The sequence below is a fragment of the Pelodiscus sinensis genome, chromosome 1, assembly GCF_052426305.1.
Source record: "Pelodiscus sinensis isolate ZL-2025 chromosome 1, ASM5242630v1, whole genome shotgun sequence".
NCBI lineage: Eukaryota > Metazoa > Chordata > Testudines > Trionychidae > Pelodiscus > Pelodiscus sinensis.
The window spans coordinates 236,745,684-236,766,150 of record NC_143052.1 but is presented as its reverse complement, the minus strand read 5'-3'; the positions used below and the strand labels follow the sequence as shown (position 1 = coordinate 236,766,150).

The window sequence follows — 20,467 nt, the reverse complement described above, 5'->3', positions numbered from 1 at the left end:
AAATGCTTTTAACGGAAAAGTTTTCTGTTAAAAGCATTTTCGGAAAAGAGCGTCTAAATTGGCACGGACGCTTTTCCGCAAAAGCCCTTTTTGCAGAAAAGCGTCCATGGCCAATCTAGACGAGCTTTTGCACAAAAAAGCCCTGATCGCCATTTTCATGATCGGGGCTTTTTTGCGCAAAACAAATCTCAGCTGTCTACACTGGCCCTTTTGCGCAAAAGGGACTTTTGCCCGAATGGGAGCAGCATAGTATTTCTGCAAAAAGCACTGATTTCTTACAGTAGGAAGTCCATGCTTTTGTGGAGATTCAAGCAGCCAGTGTAGACAGCTGGCAAGTTTTTCCGGAAAAGCAGCTGATTTTCCGGAAAAACTGGCCAGTCTAGACACAGCCAAAGTGCTGATCACTGTCACTTTAGAACACACAATATTTTTCACGAAAAAAGTGTGTTGATTACATCATCCTAGCCAGTTTAATTCTATCACCTTAGCTGTCTCCTTTGCTACTGTGTGACTGAAATTGTCACTGTAGACATTGTTAGTTGGTTGTTTTGTGGGGAAGGGAATGAAAACCGTGTCTATACTCAATACATCATTACTGCCAATAGATGGTGCTAGACAATAGTCTTATATTATCTGGCTTTTAACTTTTCAATACCCATAAACTTTTAGGGTACGTCTAAACTACATGCCTCCGTCGACGGAGGCATGTAGATTAGCCAGATCGGCAGAGGGAAATGAAGCCGCGATTAAAATAATCGCGGCTTCATTTAAATTTAAATGGCTGCCCCGCTCTGCCGATCAGCTGTTTGTCGGCAGATCAGGGCAGTCTGGACGCGCCGCGCTGACAAAGAAGCCTTTCTTGATCGGCACAGGTAAACCTGGTTTCATGAGGCATACCTGTGCCGATCAAGAAAGGCTTCTTTGTCGGCGCGTCGCGTCCAGACTGCCCCGATCTGCCGACAAACAGCTGATCGGCAGAGCGGGGCAGCCATTTAAATTTAAATGAAGCTGCGATTATTTTAATCGCGGCTTCATTTCCCTCTGCCGATCTGGCTAATCTACATGCCTCCATCGACGGCGGCATGTAGTCTAGACACACCCTTAGGCTGTGTCCAGACTCAGGGGTTTTTTCGAAAAAAGTAGCCTTTTTTCCGAAAAAACCTCACCTGCGTCTAGATTGCAGCCGCGTTCTTTCGAAATTAAATCGAAAGAACGCGGCTTTTCTTTCGATGGCGGTAAACCTCATTTCACGAGGAAGAACGCCTTCTTTCGAAAGTTCCTCTTTCAAAAGAAGGCGTTCTTCAATGTAAATAGGGCTTCTTTGAAAGAGAGCATCCAGACTCACTGGATGCTTTCTTTCGAAAAAGCAAGCCGCTTTTTCGAAAGTTCAACGTGCAGTCTAGACGCTCTCTTTCGAAAGAGGCTTGCAGTCTAGACATAGCCCTAGAGTTAGACATAGGGTAACAAAACACAAAATTCACATTGCAGGGTATAGCTGAAGTTCAGATTAAGTTTTAAAGATACTGCTCCAATTTTCTTTCTCTGTGTAGAGCAGGGGTGGGGAACCTTAGGCCCAGGAGCCAGATGCGGTCCCCAGTTAGATCAGGCCCCCGGGGCTCAGGGTTCCTCCTCCAGCATTGGGGAGCCTGCACTGGCACGCCATCCCCGCTATCCCCCGCCTGTCTGAGTTTTCTGTGGGTCAGCACCCTATGCCCCAAAAAAGGTTCCCCACCCCTGGTATAGAGAAATGGTAGTAGAGAGTATACTTTAAAATATAATGATTCTGCAACTATCTGGTGCCTGTTTATTTAAGATAAGCATTATACTCTTCGAAATTAATTGAAGTACAGGTTGGACCTCTCTTGTCCAGCACCCTCAAGACCTGACTGGTCCTGGAAAAAGAAATTTGCTGGACAACGGGAGGTTCCCTGACACCAGCCCCTCAGCCCGCTGCCCCTCCCAACTGCAGGCTATCTGCAGGCCAGCCCCAGTTCCGCACATTGCCCAATTGGGCTGCCGCAGCCCCAGCCCCACAGCTGGGTGGCACGTGGCCCTGGCTGCGCTGATTCTCCTGGGCTGCCCTGGCCAGCTTCCGCTCCTGGGCTGCTGCAGCCCCAGCCCAGGCAGCCCAGTTATGCTGCCACCGAGGCCACCACCACCGCCATCCAGGCTGCTGTGGCCCTGCCATCTCCTAGGCTGACGTGGCCCGGCCCGGCCCGGCTTCCCCTCTTGGGCTGCTGTGGTCCTGGTCCCACTGCTGGATGGCATAGTCCCAACTGCAGTCCGCCCAGGCTCGTGCGGTTCCACTGCTAGCCCACTCGTGGGGATGCACCAGGCTCCTAGCTCCTGGTTCTGCTGTCCTGGAGCTCTCTCATCCAGGAACATCCATGGTCATGCCAGACCAGAGATGTTGCTAGATGAGAGATTCCCAGATTTGGGTGGTACAACCTGTATCAAGCGTTTAAGACCCATGTTTCTAAAAATGGCCCTCATTTTTAGATGCCTCCGTTTTGGGATGCCCAATTTAAACACTTTGGGCTGCTTTTTCAGTCACACTGAATACCCACTACATCAGCTGACATCAGTGGAAGATACAGATTCTCAGGAGCTGTGAGGTCACTTTTCAAAATGTGACACTAAGGGCATGTCTACACCAGGAAATTATTTCAAAATAACACCTGAGATAATTATTTTGAAATAGCATATCCATGCCACAGGGAAGCCTCAAAATTAGTCTGAGTCAGGCTCCCTGAATGTGGATGCACTACCTCTACTTAGAGCCCCAGGAAGCACTGGGGAGTAATTACTTTCAATGACTTTGGGAAGTAGTTATTTCAGAATAGCAGTGGAGCATCCATACTACCGCTATTTCGAAATAAGCATTATTCCTCGTGGAAAGCAGAAGTTGTTATTTCAAAATAACCAGCCCCTTATTTCAAAATAATGAACTTGGTAGTGTGGCCACTCCTCTCCTCTGTTATTTCAAAATAAAGGGAGTTATTTTGAAATAATTCTCTAGTGTAGACCAGGGCTAAGCAACTTATTCATTTACAAGTATTTTGGTTAGTCCTTATCAGCAAAGGAAAGAAAACCCTTCATAAGGGGTAAGCCAAACTAACTTTCTACAGACATCATTTTATCATGCTTTTTTAAAGTCATAATTCAAAGTTGATCTGAATCTCATTATGGGTGAAATTTGGACCTGGATTCTAATCTGAAAATTCCAGCTCAGGCTATGATGAGAGTAGTGCAGTATTTGTTGATAGTTCCAATAAATGTAAAAAAAAAACCAAAACATGTTGCTGAAAAATTAATTCACAATTATTTGTATACATGAATATTTGTGGCATCACTTCACTCCATTATAAGCCAAAGAGAAGAGGATGGTTACACACAGATGAGTGATTCCCACATTAAATACAGATACATTCTTTTCTCAAAAAGCAACATTTCACAGTAGAGAAATTATATTGACATGAGAAAAGGATCACAGTAACTGTAGCAGAATTTAGGAAAGTTTGAGGCATTTGGGGGAAAAAAACCTCTACATAAATAAAACTACCAGGGCCAGCTAAATTGGGACAAAAAATACATTGATTTGGTATTTATTTTATTTTATTTAATAAATTTAATGGTAGTGTCTAGTGCCTCTGAGATTGGGGCCCCATTGTGCAACATGCCATACAAATAATAGGATATAGTCTCTGTCCCACAGAGATTACAATCTAGACAAAGACAAGAGAGACAAAGGAAGGACTATTATGCTCATTTACTGAGGGGGACACAAAGAATTCAAATGAGTTGCCCAAGAGGACAAGCAGAGCTGAGAACTAGACCAACAATTCCTGACTCCTGCTCCATGCCTAACCATGAGACCATCCGACCTCAGCCTATGACCAGTACAGGCAGTCCCCGGGTTACGTACAAGATAGGGACTATAGGTTTGTTCTTAAGTTGAATTTGTATGTAAGTCGGAACTGGTACATATTGTAGGGGAAACTCTAGCCAAACATTTCTCCAGAGCTCAGTTTTATTCTCCCACACCTCACTTCCCTCAGTCCTTTATTCTCAAGCTGAGGTGTCTGCTGAGAAAAGCCGCTCCGCGTCTCACTGGTCTGCTGGGGGGGGCGCTAGCTTTGCGTCTCCCTGGTCTGCCAGGAGAAGCAGCTAGTGCGGGGTTGCCTCACCCTGTTTGTAAGTAGGGATCCGATGTAAGTCGGATCCATGTAACCCAGGGACTGCCTGTATTACAATAATTCTACATTTCCATAGCAGACACAGGAGGTAGTTCTTCAATCAGACTCTTTTGATGTGCCTGCTCCTGACAGGAGCTAAGTGATGTGTACTCCCAGGACATGCATGAAAGTTGAGGGCATTCATCAATACATTCAAAGTGCTCAGCACCTCTCATTGGTTATATGCTTGGGAGGAAAATGCTGATAGTATGGATCAGCATTACGCTGGAGCTAGTAAGTTTCAGGGGGTAGCCGAGTTAGTCTGTACAGGATAAACTTAAAAAACAACAAATAGTCTGGTAGACTAACAAGACATGTAGATGGTATCATGAGCTTTCGTGGGCACAACCCACTTCTTCAGATGACCGGAGTTTTGAGTTTAGGATGTGCAGACCCAAAATAAATAAGGGAGAGGTATACCCTCTGCTCCTTGTTTCCCACTCCCTTTCTTTTTTTTTTCCTTCCCCCCACTCTTTCTCCCCTATTTATTTTGGGTCTTCACATCCTAAACTCAAAACTCCTGTCATCTGAAGAAGTGGGCTGTGCCCACGAAAGTTCATGATACCATCTAAGTGTTTTGTTAGTCTATAAAGTGCTACCAGACCATTTGTTGTTTTTTAAGTTTATCTGGAGCTAATGTCCTTCACCTGACTTTACAGCCCATTTCCCATGAATGAGATTTCAGAATCTGCTTCTGCAGCCATGTCCTCCTCTTCTGACCCTGTTCCAGCCTTCACAAGCCCTTGCCACATCCTACTTTACTGGTCATTCTAACAATAGCCTGCACCAATACATTTCTTTGTCTTGTAAGGTCTATGGGACAGGGACATAGTGCAATTTTCAGTGCTAGTCACATTAAAAATCTGATCTAGACAAGCAAAATTCGATCATAAATAAAACATTAAATGTAATAGAATATTTTTTAAGGTTCTCTTCATTATATGAGCTTTTAAAAACATTCTTAGTTTGATAATTAAATAGAAAACCTCGGTTATTTGGTTCCAGAACAACTGGTGTAATGGAAGGAAGTAGTAAAAAGAACATAATTGTCAGAGCACTGCTAAAAGTAACTCTGAAAAGCCATTTTCTTTTGTGTCTCGGGTTTAGTATTTCATCCAGCTAATTAATGATATGGGCAAAAATCCCAAAGGATCCACACAACGTTTTTAAAATAGATTCCATTCTTCAGTCAGATAGTTGAGAATACTATTTTAAAATCTATGATTTATTATTGATAGTTACTTCATATGTTTTCAGTATGTCTGATTCTCAGATTTGTTGTTATGCCTTTCAGCATCTGATGCCCACCTGACTAATCGTGGAGGTGGCGTTGGTCTTGCTGATCTAACATCTTCAGTCACATTTTCTTCACTCAGTGTTCCAAATCTTGGTCTCGACAACAGTGGTTGTCTGTACCCTCTGGACGCGTGAGTTTCATAGGCTGCTTCTCTGTGATCTCCCCTTCCTTCATGGTCTCCATTAACTTCATTCCTCAACTCCATCCTAAACTGCTGCTGAGGCTGCTGATGCCTCTGGTCTTGCAAAATGTTTCGTGCTCTGGGTTTTAAATTGAGCACTGTGGTAGGAGCCTCCAGTTCAGAGTCACTACTGTCATCCCCTACTGTTAATTTAAAACAAAATTAAACTGTTAGTTAAAGAGAATAACTGCCCGTATGGTGCTGTAAACAAAACAAATGAACAATGCACATTATTAACTACAAAAAATAAAAATGCTTGTGTGTATTTTGACAGTCACAGCCATTTTGCCTGTTTTCCCCGAAATTTTCAGACAGATTTTTGCACTTGTGCTCAGTCAGCTGAACATTTTCATTTGTGACATTTCCTTATACATTTCCAGTTGTTCTAGACAGCAGTCCATCTGCTCCTATGGTGAATGGGAGGGGTAATACCCTTGGAATAGCCTTGACAGATCCCTTCCACTTACGTAAGGGAAAGAAAATGCAACTATATTAATGGGACTCTTAAGGCACTTGCCATGGCTCTGACTGGCCCATCCTAGCTGACTTGGTATCGCAGGGATTAGCCCATACAGCAAAATATTGCAATGTAAGTGTTCATGTTCAGACAGCAGCCCAGGTTCTGAAACCTCAACTGAGCCCAACTGAGACTCAGTGATCTAGGTTTTTTATTGTAGTGGAGATGCACCCATTTGCTACATCTACACTTTGAGCTGGAGGTATAATTCCACACCCCCACACTAGCTCTGATTGAGCCAATACACTAAACATAGCATATCCACCACTGTTCCCTGTAAGCTGAGTGCCTGGGCAGCCACCCAGGAGCGATTCAGGTGCCACCCAGCTGTTTAGAAGAGCTCTCACAGCTGGCAGTATGTGTGTCTACTGGTGGTGCGCACCTGCACTGCCTTGGTGCACACCACAAAATTTATTCTACATATAGGTGGAAAAAATACAGGGCACACTGATAGCCATCATACTGTGAGCAGCCAAATGGGCTAGCTGCCCCAATACAATTCCACCTGCTAGGTATGTACTTGGGAAGCTAGCTTTGCCCACTGCTCAATTTCACCATGGTGACACTTCTGGTTTTAGCACACTAGATTGGAGGGCATGTCTCTTCAAGCTGGAATTTATACCTTCAGCTTGAAGTATAACAGGGTCCGTACTGGGAAAATGTCAGGTCTACTGCATATAGTTCCTCCCTAGCCCTGAAGAATTTGCACTAGGAATGCTCCGCAGGTATTGCTTTGGTAAGTTTGTATGGACAAGAAAGTGGGATGAGCTGCTCTTTGCAATGTTTTGCCATCTCTATGCAGCAGGTATTACATTGAACATCCTTGCTTGAGTGTATAGAGCTCAAATCAATATTAACTCAGCCTCTGTGCATGCATGTTTCTCTCTGCAGCAGCTGCATGGACCAGTCGGGAGGAGATCCTAAGAAGCAGCATGAAGGGACCAACCCTCCACTGGACAAGGGTCCTTCCTTGAGAATCTGGGGAGGTGGGATGTCATGTCTCCTATCTCACTAAACCAACAGAAAGGACACTGTCAAGGCAACACCAGGCAGTAAATTTCAGTTTCCAATCCTTCAAACCCCTTCTCATTGGTCTCTCCACTGGGAACAGTACAAATTGTCTCCATTAAAACTAATAATCTATCAACAAATATTCTTAATTGGTCACTGTCTGGTTTAGTTTAGTTTAGTTCCTGAAAATACATAGATTTCCCCTTTAACAGTGTTCCTTTAAATTTCTTAACATTTCCATCAATATTTGCATACTTTCCATAATTTTAATACTTCCATATTTTATAGCAATTACTGTTTACAAATGAATTGTGTTTTTTTCCTATACTTAAGTCACTGATGGTGCTTTAAATCTATTTTTAATAATATTTAAAAGAAGTTCACTGTGGGACTGTCATAGGAACAGTTCCCATTAGTTCACAGTTCACAGCATTTCTCTTGCCCAAAGGAGGAAGAGGTCAGCAAAATATATGGCTATATTATTGCCCATCCACCCACATAATTTTATTTGAAGAATACCTTCCTCCATCTCTAGTGGCAGGCTTATTGCCTTTTTTTCTAAATGTGTCAAATTATATACTTTTTGACAATGGAATAATCTTGAGGCACATTTCCTTTTCAATGTTTAATTCTAGGTGACAGTGGATGACCTCTGGAGCCAGAGCTACAGAATAAAAGGCATGACTACACTCCAGCAAAGCAAAGACATCCTAACCAACTTGCAAGGACAAGTTTGCATGGGGGTCATGTATCACTAATTATGACGGGCAGCATGGGCTGGAAATGTTACCGGATGTAAATGTATTGCATCTTCCCAGTGCTTGCTCTTGATTGTTACTTTACATGGCAAAGAATCAGATGGAGCAGGTTCTAATTATAAATTATAATAAAAATAATATAGAGGCCAGGCCAAAGATGTTCCATTCATACTGGAATTTTCTATGGAAAATTCAGTTTTCAACAAAATGAAAATGTTCACAAAAGCTGTCCAATTTCCATTAAAAAATTTAAAAACTGATGAAAAACCAAATGTCTAAACATCAATTTGTCAAACACTGTGCTATTTGGGGAATGAAATACACTACAGTGTCCAAAAAGACACATCACCCATACGGAGTCAAATTCATCCATGAACCTGGCATTCTGGGCTAGCTGCTATAGTAACACTTAGGCTACATCTACACTGCATAGTTATTTTGGAATAAGATATTCCAGAATAGTTATTCTGAAATAGCTTATTTCGTAATAGCACATCTACACTGCAGGAAAGCCTCAAAATTAATCTGAGGCAGGCTTCCCTAATGTAGACATGCTATCTCAATTTAGAGGCCCTGCAGGAATAACGTAGTATGGCCCTGGTGAGGGGCTATTTCGATATAGGAGAAGTGGAGCGTCTACACAGCCCCTATTCCGAAATAACTATTTTGGAATAGGTGTTATTCTTTGTATAATGAGGTTTACAGAAGCCGGAATAAGCCGTCCATTATTTCGAAATAATTTTGAAATAGTGGAATTGCTGTGTAGACGCTCGCATAATTATTTTGGAATAACAGCTGTTATTCCAAAATAACTTTGCTGTGCTAGACACACCCTTAGTGTGCTAATAGGACTTCACTGATGGCATAAAAAGCACTTTGCAAAGGAAAGTAAGCATTATCCACACTTTGCAGACTGAGAAACTGAAACAGAGAAAAGCAGTGATATGCCCAAGGTCAGTGTCAGATTGGGAGCCGAATGCAGGTGTCCTTTCTCCGACTAGATGTTCAATGATCTAGCCACGTTGTGGCTACTCTTCACCTGGTTTGGACGTAAGAGTCTGTTTGGAAAATAGTCTAGGATCTTAGGCTATGTCTACTCAGCAGTGTTATTTCAAAATAATGGACATTATTCCAAAATAACATAGTCCACGGCTACACACAAGCAGTTATTGTGACATAATGTTGAAATAATGTTGAGCTCGTGGATCACTTACTCCAACTTCTGTAACCGTCATTGTAAGGGAAGTCAGAGGAAGAGTGCTCTATTTCAAAATAACTGCTGTGTAGATATTCCCAAATTTGAAATAAGCTATTTCAACTTAAACTACGCAATTAGCGTAGCTCAAGTTGTGTAGCTTATTTTCGAGTTTAGCCCTGCTATGTGGACGTACGCTTAGGCTTCATTCTTTCTAATTCCTATGACAATGCCTCTTGTCTGCTATGTGTGCGCAGTAATGCAGAGACAATACTCAAGTTTTAGCATCACAAGGTGAAGGGAGAAGAAGGCAAGAGGTTAGCATCATAACACATGGAAATGTTTTAAGGATATTTTGAAGGGGATAATCCCTATAGCGAACATATAGGTGGAGAAAGTCATAGATATGTGGAGCCCAGACCTTCAAAACCTCACTCACATGAATAAGCTTGATTTCTATGGGCCTGTTCACACTGAACTAAATCATAATTTCTCTTTGACTTCAGTGATGCAGAACTGCTACCTAAAGAAATCGCACTGACTTTTATGGACGTCAAAACGGGTGGATAGAAGTGCTAGACCTCTTGGCCAGGCCGGCATAGGACTGGCTCCATGCTTCCAGAAGAAGCAAAGTCTTGAGTAGAAGGGGCGAGGCTGTGGCTAGCCCCCTCCTTCACCACCTCTTGAAGCACCACCTGTAGCATGTAGAGTGGAGCTCCAGCAGTGATTTATGGACCCAGTTCTCCAGCCAGCAGTAGCAGCGGTGGCAGTCGGAAGCCCAGGCCCTTTTGAATCAATGGGCCCCTGGACAGTTGCCATCTTCTCCCTCCTTCCCACCGCAGACAAGCCTGATGGAAGTATTTATGTAACAGCTAATCCCATGTAAGTATTTATGTGAGTAAGAGCTAATCCCATGAGTGAGGGTTTGCAGAGTCAGGTCATAGATGCAGCTAACCGCTGGCATTAAGAAAAAAAGGGAATCATAGGGGAAATGTATTTGTATTTTAAAGACACGTAAATGAAGGACTGAATACTTTGCTTTCCAGATATGTTGCCGTGAGTTAATTATTTGTGTTGTTCTAAGTCCCTTTTCAAATGATGTGACCATTGTTGTCTTATTCTCATCCTCAGAAATAGAGTGAACTCCTGGCCTCATTGAGGTCGATGGCAGAAGTCCCACTGGCGTCAACAGGGCGAGGATGTAACCCAAAGCGTCAAGGTTCTTGTTCTCACCATTCCTCTCTCTCACCCTGAATTAAATATATTCTGTCACCACCAAACTTTACTGGAGCAGAAAAGCCGCTTCTAATTCATTCTGCAAATTACTATACCTTATTTTTATCTTAATTTTCATAAGACATGCCAGCGCTTCATAGCCCCATCAGAGCAATATTTGTAATGGCAAAGCAACACAGTATTATCTAAGGCAGTGTCCCCAAACTGTGAGGCATGCACCACCTGAGGGGGCACATTCAAGGAGCATGTGGGGGGGGGGGGGATGCAGCGCCCACAGGGGGCTGAAAGGAAGTGCCACCCAGCTTCACTTTGCTCCCAGCACAACTCCACCCACAGCCCAGCTTTGGCTCCAGCTCCACTCCACAACCAGCCCCCTTCCAGTCCCAGTGACAGTTCTACTCCCCCCTTCCTCCCTCCCCCCCACCCTGCTCTGCCCCCAGCTCAGCCTTGCCCTCATTTCTTCTTCACTCCCAGGCCAGCTCCCCTCCTATCCCCACTTCAGCCCCCAACGTCACCTTCAGCCCATGCTCCTCCAATGAAGCAAATGTGTACTAATGGAAAGTGGGTGCAAACTGATTCCATTACCCTGGGGTGGGGAGTGTGACAGGAAAAGTTTGGGCACCCCTGCTCTAAGGTGACATTACAAAATACTTACAGTGGCCGCTTTTCAGCCAAATAGTGCTGAGGTCCTAAAAATAGCTGAAGAAGTCACAGCATCTCTAGTTTAGGAGACGGGCACAATCCTGCCAGCCCTCACCCAAGCTAGTAGCCCTTACTAATGTGAGTAAGTTCGCTGATGTGAATAGAATTGCTGGCCTAAGGATTACTCACAGGGGTAAATGGGGCCCAGCCTGAGGTTCTGGTCATCTCAACTATGCAATACTATAAGACTTAACCAGTGTTGCCCGGGTCCTTCATGGCAGGGGGCTGGTGGTGTGGAGAGGTACAGTAGTCAGGGACTTGGGCATGTGGGGGGAAAGGCAGGAGACTGGGAGTGTGGGGGTGTGAGTGAGAGTTGGGGGATGAGGGAGGGGCTCAGAGCAGGGGCCCATCCAGCGGGAGTTTCTCTCTCCTCCAAGCCAGTAGGACATTTTCTCTCCCCCAAGAACTCCCAGCTGACACAGGCCATCTGTCTCCCCCAAGTCCCCAGGTTGCCAAGGACCTTCTGTCTCCCCTTAGCCCCCAGGGGTCTTCTTTCTCTTTCTGGCCCTCCTTGCTGATGGGACCTTCTCTCTGTCTCCCTCCATCCCCCCACCCATCAGGGATCTTTTCCTGCCCCCCTCCTCTGGTGCTGCGGCCACAGGCCAGGGGGAAGAAAGAGATTGGGGCAGGCGGGGGCTACTTACCAGATCTGGTAACAGGCAAGATGGTGGAGCCGTAGCCCTGCTGGCCACACTCTTGTAATATAGTTCTCCCCTGCAGGCTTGTTGCCCCCAGAGACCATATTGCATCCCTTCTCTCTGTGTCCTTCCCTCTCCATGTTACGGAAAGCAGTCCCATTCCCAGCACTTCCCATTTTCTTGGCACAACCAAACCTGACCTTGCTTTAAGTTAGGAGATGAGGAAGCTGCATATTTAATTTGGTGGTCCTAGTTCTTACTATTTAGCAGGAGTTCTTGAACAAATGGTCTCACAGACACACAGAGGCAGATGGACTCAGACACACAAATCTTACATAGATAGATAGATAGATAGATAGATAGATAGATAGATAGATAGATAGATAGATAGATAGATAGATAGATAGATAGCCACACTGCTGGTGGTATCAGAACATTTTGCATTACCTCTAAAAGATTTCTTATTCCTTATTCGTAATTTCTCTGGCAGTTTTGTGTCTTTAGGCAATGACAGAAACCGTGTTGTTTTGGTGATAGCCTGTGTAAATAAATGCAGAAAGTGTTAAGATATACTAGCATGAAATATCACATAATGAATACCGGGAACACAAGAGAGAAGTCTGAAAGAGTTTGTCTACATTAGGAAAAGGACTGAAGGTTAGGCTGAGGTTAGCAAACACATAATAGCTAATCATGCTCTTTTCTCGAGAACAAACCCAGGTTAACCTTTTGCAACACTTTGTGGGTGAAGGCCTGCCCTAGCCAATAGGAAGCCTAAGCTTCCGAATATCAACCAGCTAAACATACATAAAATATGTTAATATACCTCCACACTGGAGAAAAGGTCAGATTTAATTACATGTTCATTAACCCCCAACCTTCCCTTGACCACTTTTGCTAAAGTAGGCAAACACAAAGTCTTTCTATGCACAACCCCTGTTTAGAACTTTATTACTCAGTTTAAATTAGCACAAGGTTGAAAGTTGAATTACAAATTCTCAGAGCCAGAACAAATCTAGGCCCTGATCCTGTAATCACTTATGCATCTGAGAAATTTGATACATGTGAGTAATCCCAATGAGGCCATAGGGCAGGGCTACTTAAATTGTGGCCCGTGGGCTGCATGCAGCCCACAGCCTGTTTGTTTGTGGTTTCTGTTTACATAGGGCTCAACCACGGTGCAGTTTGGGTTTACTCGGGACTCAACACACGGCCTATGGGTGGGATCCTTTGAACATGGTCTCCACTGGGAACATACTTCACAATGGCAAGTCAATCGAATGGTCTTCTGTTGCTATTAGGGTTGCCAGGTGTCCAGTTTTCTACCAGACAGTCCAGTATTTGCACCGTCTGTCCAGTAGAAAAATTCAGAAAATACTGGACATGTGCAATGTGCAGTATTTTCTGAATTCCTAGCTGGGCGACGGACGGAAGCCTGGCAGGGGCGGGGGAGCAACTGGGAGGCAGGGCCGTGATTGGTGCTAGGAGGCTGCGGTCGCATGCAAAAGCCGGGGGGAAGGGGGGCGGAGGAGAGGAGCTGGAACTCCCAGCCACTCCCCCTGCCTGGCTTCTGCATGTGACCAGAGGCTCCCAGCACCAATCGCGGCCCTGCTTCTCAGCTGGTAGCCTCTGGGTGCGTGCAGAAGCCGGGCAGGGGGAGTGGCTCCAAGCCAGTCCCCCCGCCCTCTTCTATTAGCAACTCGAGGTAGTGCCTGCTGGGGGCACGGCCCCTTGGACTCCGGCTGTGGTCAGTGGCTGCACCCGTCCCCCCGCCGCCAGCTCTGCTTCCCGACCCCCTTCCTCTGGGCCACCCCCTCCTCCCATCCAGCCCCGCAGCCCCCACCCTTCCCAGCTATGCTTCCCATCTCCCCTTCCTCTCAGCCCTCCTCCCCCCGTTCCTCCCAGCCAGCCCCGCGGTCCCCCCTCATCTCTGCTTCCCATTTCCCCCTTTCCTCCCAGCTAGCCCCATGGCCCCCAGACCTCCCTCCCCCCCCCCCGCCAGCTCTGCTTCCCGTCCCTCCCCCAACCCCTCGCCCATGATCAAGTGTGTCGGTTTTTTTGGCAGGGTCTACCTGGTAACCCTAATTGATATGCGCTTTAGTAGTTAAATTCCTGGACTGTCATTGCTCATTAAAAGTGCTGTCATATAGGTGGAAATCGGTAAATATTGCATTTTATTAACATTAGCAGAACTGAGATATGTGGGGCCTGCATGTTATGTAGTCTTGCCTTAATCTTTGTATTCATGTTATTTGCTTATATATATATATGCTTGTATATGCAACCACATTAAGTGGCAGCCCTGGGCATGTGCTGTGAGTATCATTGTGGCTCCAGAGGCTTCCAAAGTTGAGTAGCCCTGCCATAGGGAAACTCCTTACACAGTGTGAAACATGTTTGCAAGATAAAGGCCTAAAGGCCTAACTCCGACAAGGTCATGAGCCATCAAAATCATGTGAAGTTGAAGACAGTCAGCAACTCCCAGAAGGTGGTAAGTACCTTGCGACATAGGGCTCTTAATTTTTTATCTACAATTTCTCAAGTGTATCCGGTTTGTGGATTTTAAAGGGACAGTGGGTTATATATATAGCTTCTAAAAAATCTATCCCTATCCCCCATCTTCCCATCCCACTCTTTTGTGTTCCCAAAAGAAACTTGAAGCTGAAATCCTTTTCTTGTCTGACATTTCTCCTCTAGATACTGTAGTACTCCCCATGAGCACTGAGCTGAAGGTATATTGATCAAGTACAAAAAAAAACCCCAGCATTATCTACAAGCAAATATTTTAAAAAACATTACTGTCCATGCATTTTGACAATCTGACTTGGACCCCTCTGTTTTTTTTCCCACCCTCAACATTGCTTTGCCTCATAGGTCTGTCTTCTATTCCAGGCTAGTAAATCAGTTATTAGAATGCCCAAGGCACTTCGTAGTTATGGCTGCAGTACCAGAAAAGTACTGTACTGACAAGGGCAAGTGCTTCCAGAACAAGTTCCTGTGTTACAGTAAATGTTAGGGTAGCCTCACTAATGATGATGATGAGATATGGTGATTCTTGCAGATGTCACTCTGACCTCAGCTGTAACAATGAGTACAGTAATTACTAAGTAACCTGGCCATGAGAAAATAAATATTCAAATAATGGTAAAATTGTCCTTTCTCCTAAAGTGGGTAGGCTAATTGATTTCAAAGTAGCTGTAAATGTGGCCTCTGCTGCAAGACTATGTCCCTCCAGACTTTCAGAGATGACCTGAAGTTTATGATTATTGCATTACAGATTGTGTTAGCCCTTCTGACATTATTTGGCCCTGCTTTGGACAGGGGGCTGGACTCGATGACCTTCTAAAGTCTCGTCCAGCCCTTGGAATCTATCATTCTATAATTTGAAGGAGAATACATTGCATACCATGCAATTTATTTGGTGAGGTGGAGGAGGGAAAGGAGCGTTTATATGCTACCTCAAAGCTCAAGATCTTGTGTGCCACCGGTGAATATTACAGAATGCCTGGCACTTTTGAAATGAAGGGCGTGGCTTGGTGAGATTGGTCAAAATTTCTCATCTTTGCATTGTTGCAGAGCATCCTCTGAACAGATCTTCTGCCCCACTGCCACTATCTCAACCAGACAGGCTCCATTAATATACAGCAGCACCTTCTCATTCTATGTCTGAAGTACTGTGCATATGGATTTTCTGAATGACAGCTGCATTAGAAGACCCTGATCCTACAACATGTTCCACGCAAATGCAATTTCATGGAGCTCTATGGAGGTAAATGGGGCTTCAAACAAGCTCAGTGGTCATGAACAGAACAAGGTGCAAGATCAGAGGCCTAAGTGTTAAATATTGCAAATGACTGATTTTTACACATTCCCTTGCACATTCGAATTTTCCTGTGTTCCAGGGGAGCATTTGCGTGATATTTAGCTAGGACACATTATTTTCTACAAACATACTACAGTGCAAATACCGGTCTGTTTCTATTCAGGCTGTGGGTTTTCTTTACACTCTCCCTCAGGCTGTGCCGTCGACGGATCAGAATTTCTTTGGCTTGTTTTTCACTTGAATCTGCAGCCAGGCTATGTCTGTTATAAGACATCGTCTGAAAAACAAAGGCAGTGGCAACATTTTAAAAAGCACAATAGCTAATGCATTGAAGATTTCCAACTGGAACTACTTGCACTCTTTGTTCTATCATTGTCTTAAGCTGTCACAAATATCTTGCAAACCAAATCACATTAAAATTTGATTAAGGGCAATCTGAGTAAGTCAATGTTTGTTTAGTCATTTGTACCACAGGGCTTCTGTTAGGCACCTGCCTTTGTTAAACCTGCCAATATTTATCATGAAAAAGAACTCGGAAAAATGGCTTAATGCAGTGTTTATGCCAGACTCACACTAGCTCATTCAACATGTCAATAGAGGACATTCATTTGAAGGTGAAAAGATCAGTCACCAAAGGGGGAAAATATTTTCAGCTCCAGCGAGCTGAAGCCAGCTCCTCATTTGAATGCTTTCCAAAAATCACAGACATACAACCTATTTTAGCCACAGGAGGGTGTAAGTGCAGTGTCCTTTTTGCTTTTAGTTCACCTTTTCCCCAGCTCATCAACACACACTTTCAATAGACACAACTGCAGACCCACTGGAAATGAGAAGACCAATTTCACATCAAGAGCTGACCAAACCAGTAGCAAGACAAAAGTGGGACAAAACTGGGGTTTGGTTCCATGGGGTTGTGGGTGTATGAGCCTTCAGATGTAATGTAAATAAGCTGGATGTAATGTACAATAATATTTAGCACTTGTATAACAAGCCAGTAAAGCCCTTATTATGGAAGCAGTTTTATTGCAAACATGAAAGAAACCGATCCCCAGCTGAGACTCTGGTGTGAGAATGGATTTTACAGATAATCTTTACATTCCAAGCTGACGTGGGATAGTCTATAAAATATAACTTCACCCTTACTCGATGTCGTATTTGATAGAGATTCTTTGTTAATATTTCTCGCATGTTATTCATTTCATCTGGGGATAGAGGCCTTACTATATTTTCCTCATAATCACTGTTGCAAAGTACAGAAAGAGAGAGAAAAAGAAATGTTTAATACCTGAACATACAAATTAAAATTACCAATTTACTTCCATAAAGATATAAATAACAAGTCCACACAAGGGATTTTTTTTTCAGGATGAAAGGTGGAATCCAGACTCCACTGAGGTCAATGGTAAAGCTTAAAATTCACCCAAAGTGTCATGCTCGCTCAACATTCTGCATGTGTTAGCTTAAACTACACATTTGATTAAGGTACTCTTCAAAGTGCCCAGGAAGCCTCCCCTCTCACTGCTGAGCTACTGTACTCAGAACTGACCCTAAACCAAATAGCCCCTCTTTCATTTATTAAACTTTTGAATAACTTACAGCACCCTAAACCCAGTGCCTCCAACTAGGCACCCTACACAGTAGCCTGCCCCTAAATCTGGCCCTGGCTATACCAGCTACTTTCAGAAGAGCAGGCACTGTCTGACTCAACTCCCTGTGGGAATACGCAGTACTCTAGGACAGTGGTGTGCAACCTTTTTTCCCCCGCGACTCCTACGGCTGGGCCCAGCCATTGGCGGCCACGTGACACGGGGCTCAGATGCGGATGGCTGGGAGGTGGGCCCGGCCATTGGCGGCTGCGCAGTGTGGCACTTAGACCTGGGCAGCCATGAACTGGGCCCAGATATTGGCTGCGCGGTGCGGCGCTTAGACCCAGGTGGCCAGGGGCTTGGCCCGATCATTGGCAGCCACGTGGCGCGGCAACCCCTCCTCCCCCAGGAAGACGGGTTGCGCACCACTGCTCTAGGATACTTGTTCCCACTATCCCCATCAGGCTCTCCAACCTGGAAGAGCAAAGATGACCTCTGGTGTGTATGGGATGAAGATAAAACAAAGCAACAAAAAGTCCCTTTGTAACTCACACACCTAGGGTGGTTGACTGTCCCATGCAGTGGCACCTAGACCACAGCAACAGATAAGAACAAGAGACCTCTACAGCATGAGCTGAAAGTCAGTTGGCTTTTAGCTCAGAGGGTAGAGGCTCCTGTACTAAGCTTCAGAGGTCCCAGGTTCAAATCCCACTGGTGGTGGTTGCACCTTCACTTCTCTTAGCGTGGCAGTGCCCAAGCAACCCCAAAGCTACAGACGCCTCTCTAATGGCATGCATTTTAGACTCATTGTGGGGGAAATGGTAATTGCAGAGTCAATGTCAGGCAACACCAGGTTGCAAGCCTTAAAGAAGAGAGGTTCCCTGTACACACCTGCTGTTGTGTAATAAACCCACACACCTATATGGTGGCTCAGTCATATTGGCCTGACTTACTTGAGAGAAGCTGAGGATGGCACTGTACTTATCATCCCACTTTCTGCCATCTCAATGGCATGTTTGATTTCTAGCTTCTTGTACAAGGACACAATGCTGGATTTGGGCTGGTTCTCCCGGATTAGAAGCCTCCGCAGGAACTTATTGTCAAATTTTTTAAACCTGTGTGTGAAGCAAACAAACCCAACCAGTTAGTTTATGTTACAAATAGTTCAGGAAAGCAAATATTCCGTGGCTGCAGTGAGGGGGATAGAGGTTACTCCCTGTGGGATGGATTTCTGGCCACACAAATCAAATATCATTTAATGAGGTAATCAAGGATCAAGTAAATCTTCCTTTCTGCTGGGTTTATGGGACACATACATTGATGCACCCACCCTCTAACCCAGTGGTTCTCAAACTTTTTGGCCCGTGGCCCACCTGGCTCAACGCAAACCTTTTTGTGGTCCACCAGTTGCTAATGGGAACTTGGTGTTTATTATATATATAAAAAAAATTAAAAACGCCAATAGTCTAGTAGCACCTTGAAGACTAACAAAACCTGTAGATGGTATCATGAGCTTCAGATGTGGGTTTTGCCCATGAAAGTTCATGACGCCATCTACATGGTTTGTTAGTCTTTAAGGTGCTACTAGACTATTTGTTGTTTTTTAAGTTTTTCCTGTCATAGACTAACTCGGCTACCGCTCTGAAGTTAATTACATAATTATACCTGAGCCATTTTGCTATTATTGCAGTTAGGGAGAATGGTTTAATTTAACCAGAAAGAAAGGAAATATTAATTTTAAATTATTAAACAGATTAAGTGCTTTAACTTTCTCATATTAGTTTATCAATCTTCATTTTAAATAAAGTAAAATATTAATTTATGTCCAACACAAAAGGTTCCCATGTTTTCTCTGTTTATGGCACAGGGGTGGGGAACCTTTTTTGGGTTGGGGGCCACTGACCCACAGAAAAATCAATTGGGAACCACACAAGTGAGAAGCAAAAAAAAAAACAACAACAACCCAGTCGTCACTGATGTGGCCCCCCAATGAGACACTTCAATCCTTTGGCATTCCAGCCTCACTGGAGGAGGGTGAGGGACAGGGAGCACTGAGGTTCAGGGCTTCCCATAAGCCAGAATTACACCTCTGGGATTTCAGAGTGAGTGGATTTTGTGGATCCACCTAGGCTCTAGGGTTGGGACAAAAATGAGGGGTTTAGTGTGAGGAAGAAGGCTGGCAACAAGTGGAATGGGGGCGCAGGATCTGGGTGGGAGGTGGGGTACAGGAGCAAGCTGGGCGAAGGGTGTCTGACCAGTAGGAAGAGGCAAGAGCAAGGGAAGGTGCAGTGTCTGGCCGGGGGGAAGGAAGAGTGCAGGAGCAAGGAAGGCTGCAGGAACAGGCTGGGGGTAGGATATCTGGCTGGGGCGAAGGGTGCAGGAGGAGGCTGGGGGTAGGGTGTCAGGACAAGAGGGAGAGTGCCGGAATGAGCTGGGGCTAGGGTGTCTGGTCAGGGGAGAAGAGTGCAGGAGCAATGGAGGATGCAGGAGCAGGCTGGGAGTAGGGTATGTGGCCATGGGGGAGAGTACAGGAGCAGGCTGGGGGTGAAGGGGTCTGGGCATGAGGAAATGGGGGGGGTCACTTACTTGCCTTTGCGCCCCAGGCAGCTCCCATGCATGACCTCCCACTGTTCCCCCAGCCAGGAAGGGGGAGCACTTCCTTCCCTGCAAGCTGGATCATGCAGCCAGACTTGAGACTTCTCCCCACCCCCAACAGAAAGCTGTTGCTAGTGCTCCAACCTCACGGGGGAGAGGGGAAGGGAGGCATGGCTGGGACACCAGTGTGGGCTCCCCACTACAGGGAAAAGGAGGGGGGGCTGTGCTCGAGCCATGGACCACCTGGAAGACTGCAGTTTGAGAACCACTGCTCTAACCATAGTTAGCTTTTAATTGTGTTGGTTTATTGGCAATTATTTTTAATTAGACATTTGCCTAAAAGACAAAGGAAGCAGTAAATATTCATGTAATAGTGACAAAAAGGCTGTGACTTGAACTCACTGCCTTTCATGCTCTGAACTTTTAATGTCCTCCTGGAAAAAAAATCTATTTTGTTACCCATTATTGCCTCTAGTGTAGCAATTGCAATCCTTCTTGGATGCTCACTGAACTTGATCTTTCTTCTCCTTACTAAGTTTAAAATAAAACCATAAAGAACCATGCAACAACCTGCTGGTCTAATATACAACTCTTTCAAGAACCTCAAAGTCACCCATTTCCTGAGTCTTTCTGTGATATGATCCAATGGATTCTAATTGGTTCCCACCAATCAAAGAAATAACCCCATGTTTC

At 44.8% G+C, this 20,467-nt stretch overlaps 1 protein-coding gene across 2 annotated transcripts in view; it reads right to left on the bottom strand.

The window, feature by feature from the left end:
* Positions 1 to 1,067: 1,067 nt before the first annotated feature.
* Positions 1,068 to 20,467, bottom strand: part of SLC9A2 (solute carrier family 9 member A2) — a 49,786-nt gene continuing 30,386 nt past the window's right edge. Inside the window, exons 8-12 of one of the 2 annotated variants that reach the window (XM_075917393.2) lie at positions 18,133 to 18,294; positions 16,731 to 16,833; positions 15,739 to 15,870; positions 12,218 to 12,308; positions 1,068 to 5,856 (exon numbers count right to left, since the gene is read on the bottom strand). In XM_075917393.2, the coding sequence (XP_075773508.2) occupies positions 5,489 to 5,856; positions 12,218 to 12,308; positions 15,739 to 15,870; positions 16,731 to 16,833; positions 18,133 to 18,294 (856 nt within the window). In that variant the 3' untranslated portion in view covers positions 1,068 to 5,488. The remainder of the gene's footprint in view (positions 5,857 to 12,217; positions 12,309 to 15,738; positions 15,871 to 16,730; positions 16,834 to 18,132; positions 18,295 to 20,467) is intronic. The other variant, XM_075917394.2, reaches the window with a different exon arrangement.